Raw genomic sequence first — 23,858 nt, forward strand, 5'->3', positions numbered from 1 at the left:
ATTAACCTGGACCAAACACTTGTGTTCAGTGTAATGTTATCCCATGACAAAAAATACAATATAAATGTTAAATTATATTTTAATGAGTCCAGTCATTTCCCATCTCAACAGTGGATAGAATAATAGGAGACAATTCAGATTTTCAACACAATCACATCCGTGAACATGCTGTCTTCTGACATTTGCATTTTCGTTTTGTTCATGATAGAATTTACTTTAAAACGCCCAGTTAACCTGTTTAATTCGAATATTTCTGGAGCAATATCCTATTCAATAACCAAATACAACATTACTGACATAGTTAAACTTCAACTGATATCACAAGGAATCATGTCATAGAACACACAAAAGCCGGTTCTCATAAATCTATTTTAGTAATTCAGTTCATGTCGTGTTTACAATTTTGAATACCTGTCGTATTCATCGTGTGACTCTATGGGACATAAAACCCGGTGACAAACGGCTGTCATGGTACCCACTTTGGTCCCTGTGTGCCTGTGATCACAGAAATGTTGTCACAATTACAAATTTTCACGTCCGGATATCCTTACCTCTGATTATGTTGACTCTTTCCAATACAGTCAGGTAAAGCGATTTCAGGATAGGTGTTGGACCCCGTTTATCCACTGACGAATCCACGTCAGCGACTGGATGAACGAGTTTACAGGTCGCCACACGCTAGTGGATTTTGTGCCTGAACGGTTCTTCGGTAGAACGACCGTCCACTTGTTCTTTGGTTAGGAACGTGTATTATAAAATAGGCGGGGTAACTATGAATTGTTTAGGGGTTAAAGAGTGGCTTTTTTCAATATTCGACCAATCGCGACGAGAGATACCATGGATGTCCTTCACACATTCCACCCCTCCACGTGGAGAATAGAAACCCACGGATGAACGCTTTAACCACTGGGCTATCCGAACATAGCAAATAGCAGGCCAACCAAGTTTTGTTTTGTTTTTAAAAATGATATAAAAAACTTGAAACATGCGTCAGTAACCATAACATTGTTTTTGTGAGTATCTAACCTATAGTGAATATTGAGTGAGTGAGTGGAGTTCAATTCCACATATGGGTTCATTGCTTTACCCGACATAATGCTGTTTGAATACTGGTTACGAGCTTTAAACTTTACTCACTGTGGGTCCGCCAGTGTGGAGGTTCAAAGGTCAAGATGACTTTGTAGACATCAGCGAAGATGCTGATACCGACCACGTTGGATGACGTCGACGTCCTTAGATGATAATAATAGGTTTGCGTTCATGTAAAGGCATTTATGCTACAGCCTGCATCTGATACTCAACATGCCAGGAGCACACACACATCTTATTTTTACCTTACCTGATATTTCATTGTTCGATTCAATGCATAGAGATGGGATGAAATGTGGTCTGCTGTCGCATTCAAGATTATTTCTTACGCGTGTGTCTGCTTGTAAAATAGTCCGGACGTATGTCGGTTTTATAGCGCTGGCTCAACGAGATACCATGTCGCAGTTTAACACCGATACCCAACACAAACGCAACATACGTGATAGAGACTTCGGCCCGACCAATCCTTGTTGGAAACGTTGTTGGTTTGTTGTTTAACGCCGCACTCAGCAATATTCAAGCTATATGACGGCGGTGTTGGAAATGTAATGCGTGAGTGAGTGAGTATGGTTTTTAAGTCGCTTAGTCGCCTCTTATGACAAGGATAGTCACTTTTTACAGTGAGTGAGTGAGTTTGGTTTTACGCCGCTTTTAGCAATATTCCAGCAATATCACGGCGGGGGACACCAGACATGGGCTTCACACATTGTACCCATGTCGGGAATCGAACCCGGGTCTTCGGCGTGACGAGCGAACGCTTTAACCACTCAGCTACCCGACCGCCCCTGGAAATGTAATGCGGAGCACAGGGTGACGAGTACAAATCTTTTGATGCTCATGATGTCAATCACTGGATTGTCTGGTCCAGACTCGATTATTTACAGACCACCGTCATATAGCTGGAATATTGCTAAGTGCGGCGTTAAACGACAAACAAAACAAAAAACATATTTTAAAAAATACACATCTTCAACGTCTTTTGGTATGACGCGGTAAGAGGATCGAACCACGGACCTTCAGCTCAGATGTGGTTTCACTCCACAGAATACATTATGGTAGACAGGGGCGCAACTTCGCTAATTTTAATTGTAAGGAAAACTAAATCTACGAGGGCCCGCTAAGTATGGGCGCTAGGTATGATCCCCCTGAAATTAATTTTTAATAATCAGAGGCTCTTAAACGCTATTTCCAGCATTTTGGAGGGTTTATGTTAGATTTTATTTGTAATAAATATTGCTAATCTATTTGAGTATTATATGTACGTGTGGGAACACACCCACACATTATTCGACTTTTATTCAAGAAATATCTAAGATGACAAATGGAATTTGAACATTGAAACGAATCGCTATTACATTTGTGTATTTTTAGTTCATTCGTGTGCGTAAAAAATCCGATTTTTAAGTTAGACAATAAATATCACGTTAGACCGTGTAGAGTTTGAATTAAATAAATATTGCATAGATGATAAATTAAGGTTTACTTACCCCAAAATGTGTTTTTTTAGGTGTAAAAAACTGTGCTCTTTTGTTCTGGAAACCATGCTTCTGAGTAATCATAATTTGACTGGATACTTTGTACACCACAGCACTGCTAGAAGCTCATCTACACGGGGGTTGGTGGGGTAGCCTAGCAAGGGCGGTACCAGCTTTTTTAATAGGGAAGGGTCCAAAATATACCACCACCACCCACCTACCCCACCCCCCACCCCCCCCACCCCACCACCCACACACACCCACACCCCTACTCAGAACTACTACTACTACTACACACACCACACACACACACACACACGCACGCACGCACGCACGCACGCACGCACGCACGCACTGTGTCTAATAACAACCAACAGTCGCCCATTTATTCCTTGCAATATCCATACACTATTCTCCTCGCCTTTATAATATAAAGATAGCTGCATGTGTGCTAATACGTTTAAGTGAAAACAAGCGTTCGGTTCCCCACGGGGGTACAACGTGTGAAGCCCATTTCTGGTGTCCTCTGCCGTGATACTGCTGGAATATTGCTAAAAAGTTGTAAAACCTATACTCACTCACTCACCTAAGTAGATTACTTACCGTAAGACCACCCTGCGTAAAGTGTAAACACTACGTTTTGTTTTACAGCATTCTGGATTATCCAGTATATCATATCTCCTTTTTTACAAATTAAATATAATAGAATGACGACATAATATATACTGGATAATCGAGAATGCTGTAAAACAATACCAGAGTGTTTACAGTGCGGGGTCAATTAAAATGTTTGTTTCATTATTTGTTGTTTAACGCCGCACACAGCAATATTCCAGCTACATTCCGGCGGTCTGTAAATATTCGATTCTGGATCAAACAACCTAGTGATTAACGTCATGAGCATCGATCGAAGGTATAAGGACATGCATCAACCAAGTCTGCGAGTCGGGCCACCGGATCCCGTTAGTTGCCTCTTACGACAAGCATTGGTTGCTGAAGACCAATTCTAACCCACATGCATGGGTCAGTTATGTAATAGTGGTGCTCTCAGCATACCGCTTGGGGGGCAGTTTCTTGTACTTTTTATCCCCACAGGTTCACTATAATAATGTATAACAATACATTCCTCGGATTAAAGAGCGATATTATCGCCAAGACTTATTGGTTAAGCGTTCGCTCCTTATGACGGAAATCCGGGTTTGATTATCCTAGTACGGGTACAATATGCGAGTGTCCAATCACACTCACTCTCTCACCCACTTCTTGCACTGGGTATGAAACATTTCTCTTTTGATAACAACCAAATCATTTTTTCAACAAAAATAACATTTTTTTAACTTTGATTATAATTTTGCTAACACATTTTGTTTGACATAACCACGTTTGAAAAGATATTTAGAGGGTTGATACCAAACATATTGATACAGTTATCTCCCTTGTAAAATTACATGCGGAACAAATCGGATAAGTTCGGCAATCTTCGAGCACGGAGCCCAAACAGAGGCTTAAAAGCATGCAGAGGGCTGCACTCAATGGCGTTGATGCAATTGAGGAAGTAACAAAGCTAAAATGTAGATGTAAATGACACCAAGAAAGGTATGCATACGGTTGTACTTGCACACAATTATGACATAAAAATATAATGCATGGGAAAATAACATTCTTGTAAGTTAACCACTTGTTACGCGGTAATCACATGAATTGGTACTGTTCCAAAATCGCATTTTCCGAACACTGTTCAAGATGGCGGCTATCAAAACGCCAGATTGGCATTGTGCGTATTCGGAATGACGAACTCCTTGTAGTTGTAGGCTCTACTTCTGGTCGCACACAACCACTCAGTCATCTGTGTTATTAGGTTGAACATTTATGCCCAGTTACCTGTGTCATAATTCAATAATGTCAATGACCTGGTTGACTTGCACACAACATGAACTAGGCTAAACATGAAACCTGATCAGTCCTGATAGGCCCCTTTCCGTCTTGCTTGACAACGGTATAAGATTCTATAACAAGATGTCCCCACAACAATATAATAAAGAAGTTGTTATCCAAAACACGTTTTTGTCTAATTTGTGTTCCATAAACTTCTAGGAAATGTCCAGCCCCCTGGAGCAGGAAAGTAATATTAATGAAACACCGGACCTACATTTATGTATAAATAGACAAGGTATGTCATGCCATCTTGGCCAAAGTTGAAATCGGCTGTATCATTTAAAGTAATTGGAAATGTTTGCATGTCATGTTGACAATACCTGTCCACCTCCCTCCACATTCGCCCTGCATGACACAATTAAGCGGTCATTATTTTCAATTTTTTACCTATATCGAGTGATTTTTATCAAAATATTGGCTCAGTCACGGCTGTACGTCATGGAAGTAAACAAAAAATCTCTGCGCTCGATGTCATCAAGTGCTGTGATTGGTCCGTGCTCCAACTATAACAAACGCACATGGTGATATTTATTAATCATAGCGCTTGCCTATATCAATTGTGAAACGATTGATAGGGCCCTTTACTGCACATTGTGAATCATTGTGTGATGATCCCAACAAAATGTGTCCTTAGTTTTGTTTGTTTGTTGTTTAATGTCGCACTAATATTCCAGCTATATGATGGCAGACTGTAAATAGTTGAGTCTGCATTAGACAATCCAGTGATTGACATCATGAGCATTGATCCACGCCATTGGGATAAGATGGCATGCATCAAACAAGTCAGTGAGCCTGACCACCTGATCCTGTTAGTCGCCTCTCATGACAAGCACATTCGCCTTTGACGGCAAGGATGGGTTGCTGAAGACCTATTCTACCCCGGATCTTCACAGCTTGTGTGGGGGGGCACGGGTGGCCCAGTCTAAGGCGCCGCGATTTGCTGTGCAGACTTGCGTCCCTTGGGCACGCCAGAAACCTATGATTGTGGGTTTGAATCCCAATTCGCCCCTATTATATTTCTAGGTTTGTCAGCACCATACCCGTGCTCGTGGGTTTCACCGAAGTGGTAAACGTCTGAGACCTGCATCACTTCGGGCTTTCCTCACACATTAAGCTGACACGCTGTGATATAACGGGATTACTGGAATAAACCCAACTCACTCACTCACTCACTCACTCACAGCTTGTGTACTTAGTTGTTGCCTGGTGTTTGATATCAAAGGTGTTTTGTCTTCTCAATATACATGATATACCTCAATATATATAGTTTGAAGATAGTAGGTTTATTGTGCTGAGTGTTGAGTATACAGCTTCCACATGGTCAATCAAGCTCCTCGCAGCGATATCCCGTTTGCGGAGCTCTCTATGGTACCACTGCCACCCGTCTAAACTCCCCACTGTGGCCCCAACCATGCTTGGAGTTGGACTCGCAACTGAATGACCGTTATGTTTACAAACAAATGACGACTGTTGTGACGCCGAATACACTTACCCCTGCTAAATTACTATGTTTGTCAATTTGAATTTCTATTTCACTAAAACTATCATGTTATTGATATAGTAAGAATGTAAGGGAGAAGTTGGTTGATTTTCCGTTAGTCTGCAATCTCGAACCAATCTGATTATACAAACAACAAAGGAAATTCATCTGGAAAACATGGTCAGTCGTAAACCTTTTAAAAATTCACTATGTTGGCATTCCCAAAGACAAAAACAAAAGTATGAACGTTACTACATTTGGGGTTAGAGGCCAAATTTCAAGATTCTTGTAATGGCCTCGCCCACACTGGTGGCAGCGATGTTACCAAGAGTGTAATGAAGGTGTCACGCGCTGGGAAGGAGCTTGATGGTCAGTGATAGAAGGGAGATCACTCTCGCATCTCTGCAGCCATGCATAAGAGATAGTAATATTTAGGCGGTAGAGCACCTAACCATAGTCATTTATAATATAGATAACCCTATAAAAAGGGACAGTATGTGAATGGTTCTGTGTGTGCATGAAATAATTTCCAAGTGTGACGTCACATGCCTGATTCAGTCCTCAAACCCAAACGTTCCCCACAGCGAAGCCGACAACACAAGTCTTGTGCAGAGTAAACGGGCTTCAGTCTTGTTTTTTTATCAAGGCAAATTGAAGAAAAAGCTATTGTGTTTTTCTTACGACAGAGTTAGAAAAAACTAAGTGTCAGCTTGATTGGATTAGAAGCCAGTGTTTATCAAAGCCTCGATTACATGGTAAAAATGTGCCCCAGTCATATGAAGCCAATCACTCTCCTACCCAGATTTCCTTGAAGCCACCCGAATACCTCTGTCACATCTTACACAGTCCATTCATGTGTTTAACATCTGTGTCTTTTTGGACAAGTCTACATATTTAGATAATGATAAACTTTTCTGAAGAACGATAGACTTTTATTGAGAAAATATACATTTGTCATGAAATGTTGAACTTTCATTGAGAAAATGTCTTAAAACATGAAAAAATATGTATATTTGCATATTTATCTTTGACGTCTGGTCATTGAAGCCCTGTTGAGAGCTGGCGATATTGTCATACATCTCACTGTCGCAGTTGTAGTAGTATATCCAGAGCTCCAGATAAGCTTTTGATGTTGTGGGTATTTTACCCATGCATTTTAAAATCATTGGGTATCAGTAATTCTATCTTGGTATTCAAATTTCTGTTACCCACTAGTTTTTACACATGTGGGTATTTAAGTTAAATATTTAAAAACACTATTCATCTAGTCCCTGCAAACTGGTGTCGGTGGGTTCGAGAGCTTTACAGGACTCAAAAATACCACGATACTTCCACAAGAAAGTGTGATGGCAAATGATCATGATGTAACTGTCATCGTGGAGTTTGGCAAGGTTGACGGAATGTCCATTTATAATTTCAAAATAAGTTGCTGATTTGCTTATCGAATATGCAGGTTACTTCACAATATGTTGATGATACGCACAAGTTTTATTTTTGTAGCGTATCTGTAATGTTCGTTGCGTATTTGATGTGCGTGGATTTTATTTTACTGCGTATTTCTGCATTTCTGATGCATATTTTACGCAGATACGCTGCTTATCTGGAGCTCTGATATCTATTTAGTAATGCAAAACAATATGTAAGGTGCACAGTATGGCTTATATTGTTCCATTCCATGTTACTTCAGAATGAGTGCATTTGTTTACAAACAAGAGGAAAGTCACTTGTCAGGCCTAGGTGTGGTCACTGGAGCAGAAACGGAATAAGGCGGGCAGAGTAAACTCGGGTTATTGGCTATTGTTTACAAACAAAGCTTAAAAACAGTCAACAACCTGTCCCTTTCAGGCACTTAAACAAGGACTGTTGGCCTCAGAGTTGTTATACTGTGTAAGTGAGTGGGATGTCCATGTAAAACTCTGGCATGGTACCTCAGTCAGCTTGCACTATAAAACCAGTATTATTCCCTACTAGTACACACAGAGGCCTACATGTGGTTGCCAGTCACTATATAAGTGCAATATCTTGAATAGTGCAATATACCAGTATACCACAGTGTTCCCACTGGCTTTTGACTGCCAGTCCTTGTGGACTGGCAACTCTAAAAATTACCAGTCCCCTCTAATTTTTGCAAGTCCCAACTTTCAACCAATAAATAAAGGTATGAAAATTATTTGGTTATAATTCTTTCAACATCATGTTCAGTGCAAAGATGTCATCTCTGAAGTAACTTTGTTAGATCTAAACGTCATTCTCACAAATTTCTCTCTTTTTTTAATATTTCGAGACGTATGCGCTAAAAATGGTGGTAACAGACAAGCTGACTTTGTTAAAAAAAATGTACTTACCGGTATATGAATATCACCGATGTTTTGTTCAACAAGCAGGAATTTATAAGGTACTTATACATGTAGTCACATGAATTACCGGTCCACGCCTAATTTTACCAGTAAAAAACTGGTAATTACTGGTAACCTATGATCATGGGTTCAAGTACCTATGCTTGTGGGTTTCACTAAAGTGGTAAACATCTGAGACCTGCATCACTTTGGTCTCTCCTGCATTAACTTGACATACTGTGAACTCACTCACTAACTCACTCACTCACTCACTCACTCACTCACTCACTCACTCACTCACTCACTCAGTTTACATTCAGTCATTCAGTCTATGAACCAGTTAATATTTCATGGTCATTTGTCCAGTGGGCCATTTGTCAAAACCCTATTGCATAATTCCATTTTGTCTCAAGTGAAAAGTAAGCAAGTCAAACAGTAAACATTCTGTAAATCTAGTTCATGTATTTTAACCAATATCTAACATGTACTGATGAATCTGCAACTACCATGTTAAAAACTGTATTTACTTCAGAGAGATAAGTTACGGCAGGATTTCATATCCCCTGAATGACTCAGTTACGTTGTAAAATGATTGTCACTGCTGTAGATGTATTCACAGTTTCATAAGAGAAACAATTTACGAACAAGGTTTGATATTTTATTTCAGTTTGTAACCTTAAGACTAAAAACTCACAAACTAATATGATAGCTAAGAAGAAGAAACAGTATGTATGTTTATCAGTTAAACTATCAACACATGATATTTGTATCTGGGATGTTATCAACTTCTTACATCATGTACAATGTGTACTCAGTTTGTTTGTTGTTTATTCTGTAACTACCAGTTTCATGACGTCAGTCTGTAAGTAATTGTTGCGTCCCGCCAGAAACCTATGATTGTGGGTTCAAATCCCGGTTCGCCCCGATTATGTTTCTAGGTTTGTCAGCACCATACCAGTGCTCGTGGGTTTCACTGAAGTGGTAAACGTCTTGAGACCTGCATCACTTGGGGCTTTCCTCCCACATTAAGCTGACATGCCATGATATAACTGGAATACTGTTAAAAGCGGCGTTAAAAACCCAACTCACTCACTCACTGTAAGTAATTGAGTCTGAACCTACAATCCATTGATGGACACTATGAGCATCACTCTACACAATTGGAATACAATGACATGCATCAACCAAGTCAGCAAGCCTGACCACCTGATCCCAGTTAGTTGCCTCTTATGACAAGCATAGTCACCTTTTACGGCAAGCATGGGTTGCTGAAGACCTTTTCTAACCCAGATCTTCACGGATACAATGTGTACTCTCTAACAGTTATTTCTAATATAAAAAGTATGGTCTAATGCAAAATTGATCTTACAAATTGATATTACACATACATGTAGTAACCACATAGCAACACTTCTTTTGGATGCAGTATGTAAGTACGGTAATTAAACTAAAAAAATGTCACAAACTTTCGAAATACTTTTGGCCTAAATGATAGCATGACAGAATCCTTGTATGCCAAATGACTTCATTGTATGTATCTTGTTACAGATTTAAAAGGGAAAACTGACTTGCAAGGTATCCACAATGGCTGGTAATGTTCAGAAGATTCTAGCTTCTTCATTGAGTTGTGTCCTACAGGAGACCAATGTCCTTGGTGACCATGACATTGAGCTAAAAGTTGCAGTCCACGTGGAAGAGGATCAGAAACCATCCTTTATAGATTTGGTCAAGACAGGAATAATCAAGTGCAGTAATTTTGGTGTGGGTGTCATCCAAAGGAATGTCTGTAATGGCTGTAGTTCATGTGGAAAAGACCTTATCTGCCTCGATCGACAACTTGAGCTGGTGTTTAGTGTCATTGCGAAAAAGAATCTCTGTTACAACTGCCATGCAGATGCACCTAATACTGAACAAAAAAGGAAGCGTGGAAGACCAAGGAAGAAATTGAAGCTAACGGAGGAACATAATGTAGATGGAAGTATTGATCTATCTGCGAAAGATGAAACATTGCCTAGAGCATCTGTTCTGCCTGAGAAAGACCAACCGTTGCACAGATTATCTGATCTGCCCGAGAAAGACCAAACATTGCATAGCTCATCTGATCTGCCAGAGAAAGATGAAACATTGCATAGCTCAGCTGATCTGCCTGAGAAAGATGAAATGTTGCATAAATCATCTGACCTGCCTGAGAAAGACGAAACATTGCCCAGATCATCTGATTTGCCGGAGAAAACCGAAACATTACAGAGTTCGCACGGCCCTCTGTGTCCACTTGACCATATAAAGTTGATGCCAAAGATTGTACTTACAAGAATTGATGATGTTGATATAAAACCATTGGATACAGGACCTGCTCTTGAAGCACCAGGGCCACCTCACGAGGAAGTATCAACACCATGTGTTGGTACAACTCAGAGAAGTGATGCTGTAGAATCTGATGTTGTGACACCACCAGCAGCATCCTTCTCTCCTCCAGTTGCAATTTCTACTCCTTCCAGTAGTATCAGAAGATCAGCTCGAACTACCAAGAGTAGGTTCAGGAGGACTGCAGTAAAGAATGAAACGACAGAGGATACAAAACCTGCAAATCTTGATGCTGCTAATCGGGCAGATCCATCAGGTACTACACCAAAGGTAGGAGGCAAAACTAAAAAGGTTTCAACTTCCTCTGGGAAGAGGCCGGGAAGGAAACCTGAGCATAAAGATCTCGATAGTCCACAAGTCGCACCACCTTTGAAGAGAAAGAAGGGAGCTGGTTTTGAGGAAGATATTTCAGTTCATTATGAAAGTGGAGATGAGGCAATTCTTGATAATTCAGTAAATGATCCCGATTTCGATATTTCAACTGTGTCTGAAGATGTGGCAGACCATGAAATTGAGACTGTTTCTGGGTACAGGACTGTTGCAGTTGAGACTACTGTCCTAAAGAAGACTACCAACAAGGAAGTAATAAGTGATAAAGCTAAGTCACCAGTTAAGCATGAAAATGCAGATAAAGAAACCAGAAAATCGCACAGAAGTCCAGACTCCACTGGAATTGTACATGTCCCTGTGCCAGTCACACCTGGGTGTTCAGCCAAAGTACTTCAAGAAGAATACGCTTGCCTTGTTTGCCATAAAAGTTTCCCAATGAAACGGTACCTTATGCGTCACCTCAACAAGGCAGGCACAGAGCGTGTGCAGTGTGATATCTGTGCAGCTGCCTTTCACAGTCAAGCTGATGTTGAGCAACATAAATTAGCCCATTCAGGAATTCATCCATATGTCTGTGAAGTATGTCACAAAAGCTTCCCAAATCCTTCAACCGCCAACAAACATGTAAAGACTCACCTGGCTCCTCATGAAAGGCCATTTATTTGTATGAAATGTGGGAAAGGATTTACAGAGCAGCATTCACTCCGCGAACATTCCTACATCCATGCTGAGCACCGTCCCTATGCATGTGATCAGTGTGATTCCAAATTTGGTGCTCGGTATCTTCTCAACGCACACATGAAGTATCACGGTACGAAAAAGTACCGATGCTACACTTGCAACAGGATGTACAAGGTGTATGCCAGCCTCATGGAACACATTCATGTCCATAAGGACCACTACACTGAGGATACAGCAGAGCCTATTCAAAAAGCACCAAGAGATCCTAAGCCATTGGATAGGAGTAAGGAAGAATTGCGAGAGGAGAAGAAAAGAAGGACCTACCTTAAGCATATGATCAAAGCTGAGAAATCGATGAGGGAGTCATTGGGATTGAAAAGCGAGGATGTTAGTGTTGGCGTGGAAACTGATGCAAATGATTCTGCGATTGGAAAAATTAATCTGCCTAACATTACTCTGGGTTTGTTTGAGAAAGAGTGTCTTGATCTTATTGTTTGTGAGGGGGTTGAGAATGGCGGTCATCAAGACATAGATGAAGAACATGTTGAAGAGGAGGAACATGCAGATGATGAAAAAGCTGAAACAGAGGACACACAGAAAACTGCAAAAACCGCTTTTAAGGTGAAAAATGTCAAAATGAAAGGAAGTCAGTTAAAATATGGTTGCAAAATTTGCTTCCGCAAATACCTTTCTAAAGTGACCCTAGACAAACACTATCAGAAATATGGAAAAGTGTGTTTCCCATGCAAACAATGCAAGGCCAAGTTCCACTCAAAGGAGAATCGGGAACAGCATAAGCTGCTTCATGATGGAAGAAATCCATTTCAGTGCAGAATTTGCTTTAAGAGTTTTAAATGCATGTCCAGTTGCAAAAAGCACACCAGTACACACTTGCCCACCAGCAGGCGGCCATTCATCTGTGATATTTGTGGGAAAGGGTACATCAATAACAATGAACTGGAATACCACAAATGGACTCACAATCAAACTGGGTCAAACAAATGTACAGTTTGTCAGAAATTATTTCGGACACGCTCACTCCTGAAGAGACACATGAACAGTCACAAGGGTAGGACTTACAAATGTGAATCGTGTGACAAGGAATACAAGTATCCCAGCAGTCTGAGAGACCATCTTATCAAGTTCAAACATTCAAGTCGGGATGTCGTTACCAAGGTCAAGTCAGATAAACTTCTCAACAAAAATACGGGAAAGAAACAGGACAAGGAAACAGCCATGTGTGATGTTTGTGGTCTGACATTCAACAACATCTTCTCTCTCAGAGGCCACATAAGGAGTCACAAGAAGGAGACAACTGCCCAGTCAGATGATTTGAGAGAATTTGCTTTTAAGAAGCATGTTGAAAGGATAGCAGCTCAGAAGGAAAGAATGAAAGCCTCCACAAGGAGAAGTGGCCTGTTCAGCTGTGATCAGTGTGACAAAGTATTCACACTGCAACATTCCCTGAGACGACACAAGATTATGAAACACAGCATCTGTAAACATGAGTGCACTGTATGCAAAAAACGCTTTTTCGTACCAAGTGAGTTGAAAAGACATATGATCAGACATGAAGGAGAGAGAACATTCCAATGCAACCTTTGTCCTCAAGCCTTTTATCATGATTTTGGTCTGAGAAGGCATTTGAAGGTGCACATTTCAAAAGAAAAGCTGGCCTATGGATGTGAGTTGTGTGAGAAGAGATTTGCTGAGGCATGTTATCTCCGAGAACACATGATGAAACACACTGGCGAGAGACCTTTTCAGTGTGACATGTGTGACAAAGGATTTGTCTCAAATAGCTTGTTGAAAAAACATAAGCTGTGTCATGGACCTAAGACTCATGGGTGTACAGTATGTGGGAGATTCTTCTCTCAGGTCAGTAGCCTGAACACCCATATGCAGACGCATGAAGCTGTGAAGCAAGTTTACCTCTGTGATGACTGTGGAAAGTCTTTCAACAGCAAGTCGGGGCTGAACAGACATAAGGTGAAGCACACTGGTATAAGAAAACATAAATGTCAGCATCCAGGCTGTGAGCGGGCGTTCTTCTTCAATGCCGAGCTCAAGATCCATGAATTGTGCCATGGAGACTTGAAGCCATTCCAGTGTGAAACCTGTGGGAAATCTTTCAAATTCAGGACCTCCTTCAAGAACCATATTCAGTACCACAGTAAGACCAAAAACTATAAATGTAGTATATGCGAGAAGGGATTCTATCTTGAGAACAAGTACAAGCACCACATGGAACGTCACCTTGGAGAGCGCAATTTGAAATGCGAAACCTGCGGTAAATGTTTCATCAGAAAATCAGACTTGGTGTACCATCAGAAGCAGCATAAGGGCAAATTTAAATGTCAGGAATGTGAAAAGGTGTTCTCGTTGGAAACACGGTTGAAGAGTCATATGAAAGTACATGAAGGACCAGACAAAGTAAAATGCCCTCGGTGTGGAATATACTTCCGAGATATTATGTTCTTGCAAACTACTCACTTAAGAGAGTGTGATAATAAGAAATGTTGCCGATTTTGTGGTCGAAAGTTTAAACGTGTTCGCTATCTGCAAAGTCACATTGGAGTTCATACTGGAAAGCGTCCATTTGAATGTAAGGTGTGTGGTCGGGCATATGGTAAGGAAGAGCATTTGAGGGCCCATCAAGACGAACATGAGAGGAAGAAATATGCTTGTAACCTCTGTGAGAAACGCTTTGATCGGAAATGTGATGTAAGAAAGCATGAGGAGTACCACAGGAAGAAAGAGAGAGAGAATGAAATGGTGGAGGCATTGAAGAAAGACCTGGCAGAATCATCCAGTCATCAAATTGCCACACAAACGTCAATAGATCACTCATCTTTCCTGGATGAAGTGTTTGCCTGCCAAAAGATTAAGTCTGAGGAAGAAAGGCGTGATATTTTGGCTGAAGCAACTGCAAGCATCAGTGAGATGAACGAGTGTGATGTTCAGGTGGTGCAGGATATGACTGAAGTGCAGTTTATACAGGGAGACATTGGGGCGTACACTCAGGTGGTACATCTGGATGGAAACTCGTACATACAGGAGTCTGCTTTGCCGTCAGTCAGCTCTGAGCAGGTCATACTCACCACCATCGATACAAGTCAGCTTCAAGTTAGTGGCGGGGAGAATGAAATCATTATGGTGGCCATGATACCAGAAACACAGTGAACAATCACTTACTCTGCTTTGCCCTCGGTCAGCTAAGAGTGAGTGAGTGAGTATGGTTTTACGCCGCTTTTAGCAATATTCCAGCAATATCACGGCGGGGGACACCAGAAATGGGCTCCACACATTGTACGGGAATCGAACCCGTGTCTTCGGGGTGACGACGGTCAGCTAAGAGCAGGTCATATGCCACCATTGATAGTGGTAGGGAGAATGAAATCATTATGGTGGCCATGATACCAGTAACACAGTGAACAATGACTTTCCCTGCTTTGCCCTCGGTCAGCTAAGAGCAGGTCATACTCCACCATTGATAGTGGTAGGGAGAATGAAATCATTATGGTGGCCATGATACCAGAAACACAGTGAACAATGACATTCCCTGCTTTGCCCTCGGTCAGCTAAGAGCAGGTCATACCAGAAACATGTATGCATGTTTATGTAAATAGAATGACTGGTGTATTGTTAATCTGTCAACAAAAAATGGTTCCACAATGTATTGATTTTAGACTTGATGGCATTACGTTAATTTATAATTAACATGATAAAAGATGTTATGGACTTGTTTGGGGTGACATTTGGTCAGTTTAGATTTGACATATTTGAATAGGTATTGTTTTGTTAAAGCGGACAGGAATATTTCAAGTTATGATCTTACTAGCATGTACAAGAGCATGTTGAGGACAACAGCTATATTTTTTTATCTCCAACTTTGGACATACTGTGAAGGAAAGGTCCAAAGACTGGCAGAGGAATTAACACTAGCCTCAACACAATGAAAGGTACATATATGCTGTGCTTTTGATTGCCAGAGGTCACTGACCCATAAAAAAATAACAAATGACCTTTCACTTTCTGGCCAACGTGTTTCCAACCTGGCCATCCATTGTCACAGGCAATGAGTGAGTGAGTATGGTTTTACGCCGCTTTTAGCAATATTCCAGCAATATCACGGCGGGGAACACCAGAAATGGGCTTCACACATTGTACCCATGTCGGGAATCGAACCCGGGACTTCGGCGTGATGAGCGGACGCTTTAACCACTAGGTTACCCGACGGCTCTCACAGGCAATAGGTCTCTTGATTGTTATTTATTCTCATGAGTTTGAAGCCCTGCACTTTGAGATCATCAGGCAATACTTGGGAGCAGGTGCTTGTGGGATTTGTCTGTAGCTAAGATAATATACTAATGATATATACTGCTCCAAAGAATACATGACAGAATATAGTAATATGAATTAATATGGTGTTCTTTAACTTCTTTTGAGTGGTATATAACATTACCATGTGGGATCTGTAATAAGCATGAGAGATTTGTGTACTGATCTTTAGATAATTTTTGCTTTCTTTTGTTATTCTTTTATTCTTTCTCTCGAATTGTTTCTTTATGGTCATAGACAGATATCTGTGGTGTAAGAAACATTTCTGAGTGTTTAGCTTTTGTACTTACACTTTATTTAGCATTGTTTGGGTTGTTGTATATATTGTTCTAAAAAATTAACATTTTGTATTTTCAGTTTAAGTTTGTGAACTGTAATATACTACACAAAAGAAGTGGAATACCTGATTCTTTCATATTACTATAGTTAATATATAGTAATATGAAAGACCCAGGTGATCTTTAACTTCTTTTGAGTAGCATGTTTTCTCAAATAGCTCTTTGCCATCATACCTATCAAGCATCGGTCTAAGACATTTGTAGGAAGCAAAAAACATTTCTTTGCCAAAATCTTTCTGAAATCTTAATCTGTAAAATTGTTCAAACTTTTTTTATAAATGAAAAAATCACTAAGTGTTTTAGCAGTTATGAATAACATTGCAAACATGATAAACTAAAGTTTCATGCCTAAAGATGCATACACAACAAAATAAACTGACAATGAAGACACAGAATCAACTTTATTTGAAGTACAGGAAAAAAATGTTAGCAGTAAATATTGACTGACATGACAAAGAATGGTGACTGTATGACAAAATGACATTGTTGCATTTCATCATCTTATGCCTAAATATACAGAACAACTTAATTTGATATTTGAGGCCATTTTGTCAAATATTACCAAAATTTGAATATGTGTTAACAAAGTTTCAGTATATGAGAATGAATGACACTTCTGGATGTAGTTACAATAAACAAGTTGAAGGTAACCTTTTAGCGTGTTAAATTGTTTAATTTGTATCTTATCAAAATACAACCCAAGTGCACGTTTTCTTTCTCCCTTTATGATCAGGTTCATTATATAGGCATTAATCACCTGCATCAATAATCATGCTAATGTCAAAAAAAAATAATTGTTTCTCGTAACAGAACAAATACTCCTTATGTGGCCACCAAATTTATGTTTAAATGACATCTATGAATGTTTTGACCAGTAGACACAATGTTCATAGTGGTCAGTGCAGTGCAATCACTTGCAACATGGAACAGTGGATATATAAAATGTGTTGTTGTTTTTTAGACAGTTAAAGGACACAGTACAATATGGGACCTAATAGGCCCACAGCATCATGCATAATTTATGAAATGAACAAAATGTTTAGAAATTGTTATGAAATATATCAGGTATGTTCACAGAAAGAGACAGTCTATTTCAGTATGTGCGTGTGCTGGACTTCTAAAAAAACAACTAAAAGTATGTGTATGACTAAAATGTATTAAAAATGCTGATTTGCAGGTTTTCAGGAAGCATTTTGAAAATATTTGTACATGAGCAAATGTCTTATATGTCTTTAGCCCAAGCTGATTATTTATGAGATGTATGTCAAGACAATGCAAACATATGGTTGCAAAATCATCTTCAGCCAAGTAATTGGTAGGATGAGATGGTAATATGACTGGTAACCTAGCGTTCACAGGCAGCTTGGGTTGTATACTTCCCAGGGAGCTGAGAATGAAAATCAAGTACACACTGATCCAATGACTGGGGTAATAATGTAGCGCTTGTGGTGTGGATTTGGTGCATTACATTCTTTACATTATAACAGTACATGATATTTGTGTGCCCTCTATGAAATAGTGTTTTTTGATAGGTGTGGGAACAATTTATTACCAGAACATGTTATTTTATGGATATGATTGGAAGATTAGTAAGTTGTTATTTTAAAGATTTGATTCAGATGTTCAAAGACTGCACTTGACTTGCACCCAACACCTGTATAATCCTTGTCTCATTTGTTAAATAAAATTGACTTTTACAAATGATGTGTTGCTTTCTTAGTGGCTTGAATGACAGTATTGTACGTTGAGCATTGTACACAAGACAAATGGATCAGACATGAATGCCACAGGCACTCTCCTGCGGCAGGGCTAACAGCCTCTGTGATAGAGCATCTGTCCAGAGAGCGGAAGGTCAGGGGGTAGGGGGGCTGTGGGTGTGGGGTTGAAATCAGTCTGCGTCATACCAAAAGATATCAAAAGATGTAACTTGTTGTTACCTTGCCTGGTGTTCAGCATTAATGGGATAACACTAGGAATCACAGTCAGTATACTGTGAGTGGAGTATTCGTGTTTACGTGCGGCATGGTATCTCTGTAGGCAGGCTAGCAGTATTAAATCGGGATTAGTCCAGATAAGTACAAGGCCACACGCATGCACATATAAGTCGCTAAATAAGTGCAACAATCTTGAATGTGATGTTCTCGCCTCGCCTACCAAGGGCTCCTAACGGTTATCCAAGTACCTCTGCCACAGGCCAGCAAGAGGTGACGAATTGACATAAACTACACAAAACATCTTAGGGTTCATGAATATTGGAGCGGGGGTATTTTTATGAAATTGTGTGCTGATTATTCACTTCATAAAACATCCCTCCCCCCCCCAAAAAAAAACCAAAAAAAAAAAACCCCGAAGTATTTTCGTCCTGTATATTTTACACATTCCATTCAACAAATTACATTTGTTTTTCAGCTTTCAATTTTTAAAGTCCACACACTTAGACAGATTTATGTCTTGAAGTGATTACAAAATATCCTGAAACGTGTAAAACTATTTCCATTTGCTCATTTATCCCTTGTTTACAATGGCTGTAAATGCTTAAATCAAAGCTCATTTGAGAGCTAGCTGTACGGTCACTTTGTGTGAAGATACATTGTCATATTCCTCACTATGGCTGTTCTAGTAGCATATCTTTATTATGCAAAAAAATCTCCAAAATTCACTGGAATGCATCTATAGGCCCGTCTATCTGATTTCAGAATGATCGTGTTTGCTTACAAGCAAAAAAGTCTGATCATGATATGCAAATTGGCTGGTGGCAGTGATGTAAGGCTGAGTCATCACTGCACCAAAGTGTGTGACACAGGTTATCAGGGCCGGTCGGGTAGCCTAGTGGTTAAAGCGTTCGCTCGTCACGCCACAGACCTGGGATCGATTCCCGACGTGTACAATGTGTGAAGCCCATTTCTGGTGTCCCCTGCCCTGATATTGCTGTAATATTGCTAAAAGCGGCATAAAACCATACTCACTCACTCACTATATATTTATCAGAGACTGGTGAAGTCTTATTCAAGTTTAAGAAACAGGGCACAACAAACAATTTCTTCACCACCTCAGAATATAAAAACTCAGGTTTGAGCTTGCTGGATGTGCAGCAAAGCTCTGGGGGATTTTCTCTCAGAATAGGTCCCAAGTACCTCCCCAGTGTCATAAGAGCTAACTAAGGGGATCAGGGATCATGCTTTCCTTCACTGGTTTGCCTGGTCCAGACTCTTTACAGACTGGGGTGGTTGGGGTAGCCTAGTGGTTAAAGTGTTGGCTCCTCACGTCAAAGACCCGGGTTCGATTCCCCACATAGGTACAATATGTGAAGCCCATTTTCCAGTGTCCCCCTCTGTGATATTGCTAGGCGGTGTAAAACTATACCCACTCACCCACTCACTTTCCAGGCTGCAGTGATTTACACTCATCATCCAAAACTGGCTTCCACAGAAGACATGCTTGGGTGAGATCAATGAATTGCAACTCAATGCTTTGCAGACTATCAGTTACCATGATGTCTTTTGATATCAGTTATTTTAACACTCGTCAATTAGAGTTTAAAACTCTTTGGCAAATCTTAAACTTTTAGTGACTTGTGTTGATATATTAGCCACAAAAAAACCTGTGCATTGTTAAAATTCTTATGGTAAATTATAACAATGAAAAGAGTCCATGTAAACTTTAATAGGTGGATGTAGAGATCATAAGACAGCAGAACAGAATATTTCATGTCCATGATATTAACGTTACGAGTCCAAATGCTGGGCAGGGGTCAAGCAACAATGTCATACTCAATAACGGGCATGCCCACCGTGAGGAGCGCATCGCCGACACATAGAATCTGCCACGTCACGAACGTAATCTAACTGATTTTGGTGCACGGCGCAGACGTCGTTCCATTTCATACCACACAAGTTCTATAGGGGAGAGACCCGGTGACTTTGAGTCCAAGGCAGTACTGAACATGGTGCTGTTGAAGAAAAGGCATAGCATCCCTAGCCGTGTAGTGACGGGAATTATCCTGTTGGAATGTCAATCCCGGGCCATGTCGTTGAAGAAACGGAATTGCCATTGGTCTGAGAATATGTAGCCCACACTTGTCAAATTGCTCTGAACAACAACTAAAGGGTTCTCTGACATGCTCTTATCCCACCCCATATCATCACAGAACCATCCCCAAAGTGATTCCTCTCAATGACAGGCTTGAGCATGATGCTCACCAAGGCGTCTGTATACTAGTCTCTATGGGAAATGTTACATCTTGGATTTGTTTGTAAAAACAACAGTCCTCCACCACAACCGAAGTTGACAGATGTGATTTCGGCACCACCTTTGATGGTTTTGTTTATGACGTTACATCAGGATAGGTCGTATGGCGGGACAACGTGGTCGTAGCCCGTAATGACGTAAGCGGATCCTGACTGTGTTGGGGTGGACCGCCTCGATCTGTGGTCTCGAGCGTGGAGAGCGGAAGGTCCAGGGTCCGATCCCCGGCCGCGTCATACCAAAAGTCGTTAAAAGATGGTACTTATTGTTACCATGTCTGGCGCTCGGCATTAGGGGGCTAAAACAAGGACTGGTTGGCTCAGAGTCAGTATACTGTGTCTGAGTGGGGTATTCATGTTAAACTGCGGCATAGTATCTCAGTGACCTAGCACAATAAATCGGCATCAGTCCGGACTAGTACAAGTAGCCACGCACGCACGCGCGCATGCAAGTGCAATTATCTTCGACAAAACGTTAAACCCAATTTCACCTCACCTGTGTTGGGGTGAGGGTGAAATTCTCTTTGCTGCTTGACAATTGCAGCGTCCAAGAACAGTTCAAGAATTGACTCAGTTCTTCGCTGTGCACCGATACATGCACATGCTGATGGAACACCGTCAGACAAAGTCCTGATTCAACGGAGATGCTGTTTGTGTACTGTTCTTATTCCCCAGCAACCGATGTTTGTCGTCAAGGTGATTTTATGAATCGTGGTCAGGTTGATTGTGTGTCACTCTAGCCTAATGTGTGGTCCTTTACTCACAATATCAATCACTGGATTGTCTGGTCAAGACTTTATTATTTACAGGGCGCCATCATTTAGGTGGAATATTACTGGGTGCGGCATAAAGAAGAAACATTTCATATACTGACACAACATTAAACGTATAATCAATGTTAACGCAATATGTTTTCTCGAAACACACCGAATGAGATTCGAACCCAAACGACAACACTGTTTGATTATCTTTGGCCTAAATACAAAGAACAACTTAAATTGATTTTTGTGGCCATTTCGACAAATATTACACAAATTTGAATATGCAATTTCAAAGCAACTCCTGGGATTCAATTTTATACCATGATTCGGCTAGCTGCAGCATTACTGATGCAGTGTAAATATTCTCACACCAGTTTCAGTCCCCCCATCTCATAGAAACAACCATTGGATGAGAAAAAGAATGCTTGAATTGAGTAGTTTAGAGAGGGCGCCTGTTGTTTTTGAATTTATGAAGAACATAGGTAATATGGTATGTATACACTTGGGGCAAAAACAGATAAATAGGTTCTTGTGTGTCAGGTAGCCCCTATCAACCCACTGTTTCACTTGTGACCCAAATGGTTAAAACTAAAAATACATAACTTGTCACGGATCATGGAAAGTTTTTTATCCACGCCAACACTAAGAAACATGCAAACTTTGAGAGTTTTGCCTAATAGGCCGTTTGAGGAATGCCGTCACATTGCGAAAGGTAAGTTGTGTATAAATTGCTACTACTACTACTACTACTACTACTACTACTACTACTACTACTACTACTACTACTACGACGACGACGACAATTACTACTAATAATAATAATTATAATAATTCGAATATGAAAGTATGAAAGATATATTTCAACTATGACCTTGCATAAATTTGTAGAGGTATTGACAACAGCTGCTCCCTGTAGTGGATCTGTTTTATGCTTTAGTATTTCGTTTTTGTTCATGTGATATATAACATGAACAAAAAAATCGGAAGTCTCCAATATTTAGAATGTGCGCTATATTCAACATATTAGTAATGCATAAGCCAACCATATTATGCCAAAATAACATAGTGTAACCAGATCTTACCAGCTGCTTACATGAAAATCATCAGTATCACACTTTTTTTTTTCTAGCGTATCCTATATATACATATCGTGACTTACTTCCCTTTCAATGAGTTACGTCCCTTGAGCGTTGTTTTGGGGGACTTTGAATGAAATGAATATGATTTTATTCTCAGATTTATTTTGTTAAGTGCGCCAAAGGAAGGTAGCTAGATTTGTATATTACACATCTAATGTCGTTGTGACGAAAAAATGAATGTTGTGGAACAGTTATTCGGCCAATCCCAAGTTGATTTGGTGAATGTGACTTTCGTCAGTTCGATTTCCCAGCCATATGTAGTATGAAATAGTAAATTAGGCAAGATTGCGGTTTACCAGTCGTCTCGCTAATGTTTTTGTGACAAATAATGTGAATCAGTTGGGACTGTTATTCTGATAATACCTAATTGAGAACGCGGCTACGAGAACGCTCATCTTCACTGTCTTAAAAACATGCTAAAAGAGTTAGGCCTACCAAAGTTGTTTTTGTTTTTTGAAACTGGAAACGTGCATTACGCCAGAAAAAAACCGAATCCCTCGCCCGAGTAAATACAATGGTATTTTCCACCTTCTGAAAGTCCCCTTTTGTAAATGCCAAATATGTATCCCTAGATCTATCTATATTCTTGCCTACCCCAGATTTCTCGGGCTAAAACGGCACATCATTTGGCAAAAGCGGCTACCAATTGTCAGGCAAAATCGGCACCTCTATTTTAAATAACGATTTATGTTTTCCTTGTTTTCTGTTATCTGACGAAACATTCTTGTGATGTCGGCTGTGGCAGAAAGGGGAGATATATGAAATATCTGTAAAATTACTATTTATTTCCTACTTACTTAAATAAATATTGAATATATAGTATATACCTGTTGTCCAATTTCTTGACGTTTCCACCAGACTCAGTTTCAGCTTGTTATTGATTTGATTTAAGTAAAGGTACTTATAACTTCAAAGCATGTGATATTTCAATGGTAAGTTTAGATACGCCTCCCAATCAGTCGAGGTGCCGTTTTCACTCAAAGCCATTTGGCTGAAGTGCCATTTGGCTGAGGTTCCGTTTTAGCTGTAACCCGTATGATTGGTGCCAGTCTATGTACATTGTGTAGTGAAGTAGATATGATGCTATATCCAGGCTATCAATCTATCAGACTATCTTTTTGAAAACTGGCTGCGATATCAGCTATATGTACTGCTATCACTGCTTACTATCAGCCATCTACTGTCACTAACATATAACTACAAATGCCTCCTACACTTGTGCTCTAATGGAGCGTCAGTCTGCGACTTTAGCCTCTAGTCCAAAGCCTGAGTCTAGTAAAGTTCTGTTTGGCCTAGTAAGATCAGCTTCTTACTGCGATTTCAATAATATGAAATTGATCTAAAC

General features: G+C 40.2%; 2 protein-coding genes across 8 annotated transcripts in view; one reads left to right on the plus strand and one right to left on the minus strand.

Annotated features, from left to right (window-relative positions):
• The window catches only part of LOC139463930 (myosin-IIIb-like), a 139,162-nt gene extending 138,542 nt beyond the window's left edge, over window positions 1-620 (minus strand). For all 7 annotated transcript variants that reach the window (XM_071245372.1, XM_071245380.1, XM_071245377.1 and 4 more), the window contains exon 1: window positions 552-620. The gene's annotated coding sequence lies outside the window, so the exon portion shown is untranslated. The remainder of the gene's footprint in view (window positions 1-551) is intronic.
• Window positions 621-4,085: 3,465 nt separating this feature from the next.
• On the plus strand, window positions 4,086-15,840 carry LOC139463932 (zinc finger protein 91-like). Its single transcript, XM_071245381.1, has 2 exons — window positions 4,086-4,160; window positions 9,864-15,840. The coding sequence occupies exon 2, from the start codon at window positions 9,900-9,902 to the stop codon at window positions 14,871-14,873; it is 4,974 nt and encodes a 1,657-aa protein (XP_071101482.1). The 5' UTR covers window positions 4,086-4,160; window positions 9,864-9,899; the 3' UTR covers window positions 14,874-15,840.
• Window positions 15,841-23,858: the final 8,018 nt, after the last annotated feature.

Source organism: Haliotis cracherodii, unplaced genomic scaffold (assembly GCF_022045235.1).
Source record: "Haliotis cracherodii isolate W230 unplaced genomic scaffold, xgHalCrac1.p SCAF_16, whole genome shotgun sequence".
NCBI classification, from domain to species: domain Eukaryota; kingdom Metazoa; phylum Mollusca; class Gastropoda; order Lepetellida; family Haliotidae; genus Haliotis; species Haliotis cracherodii.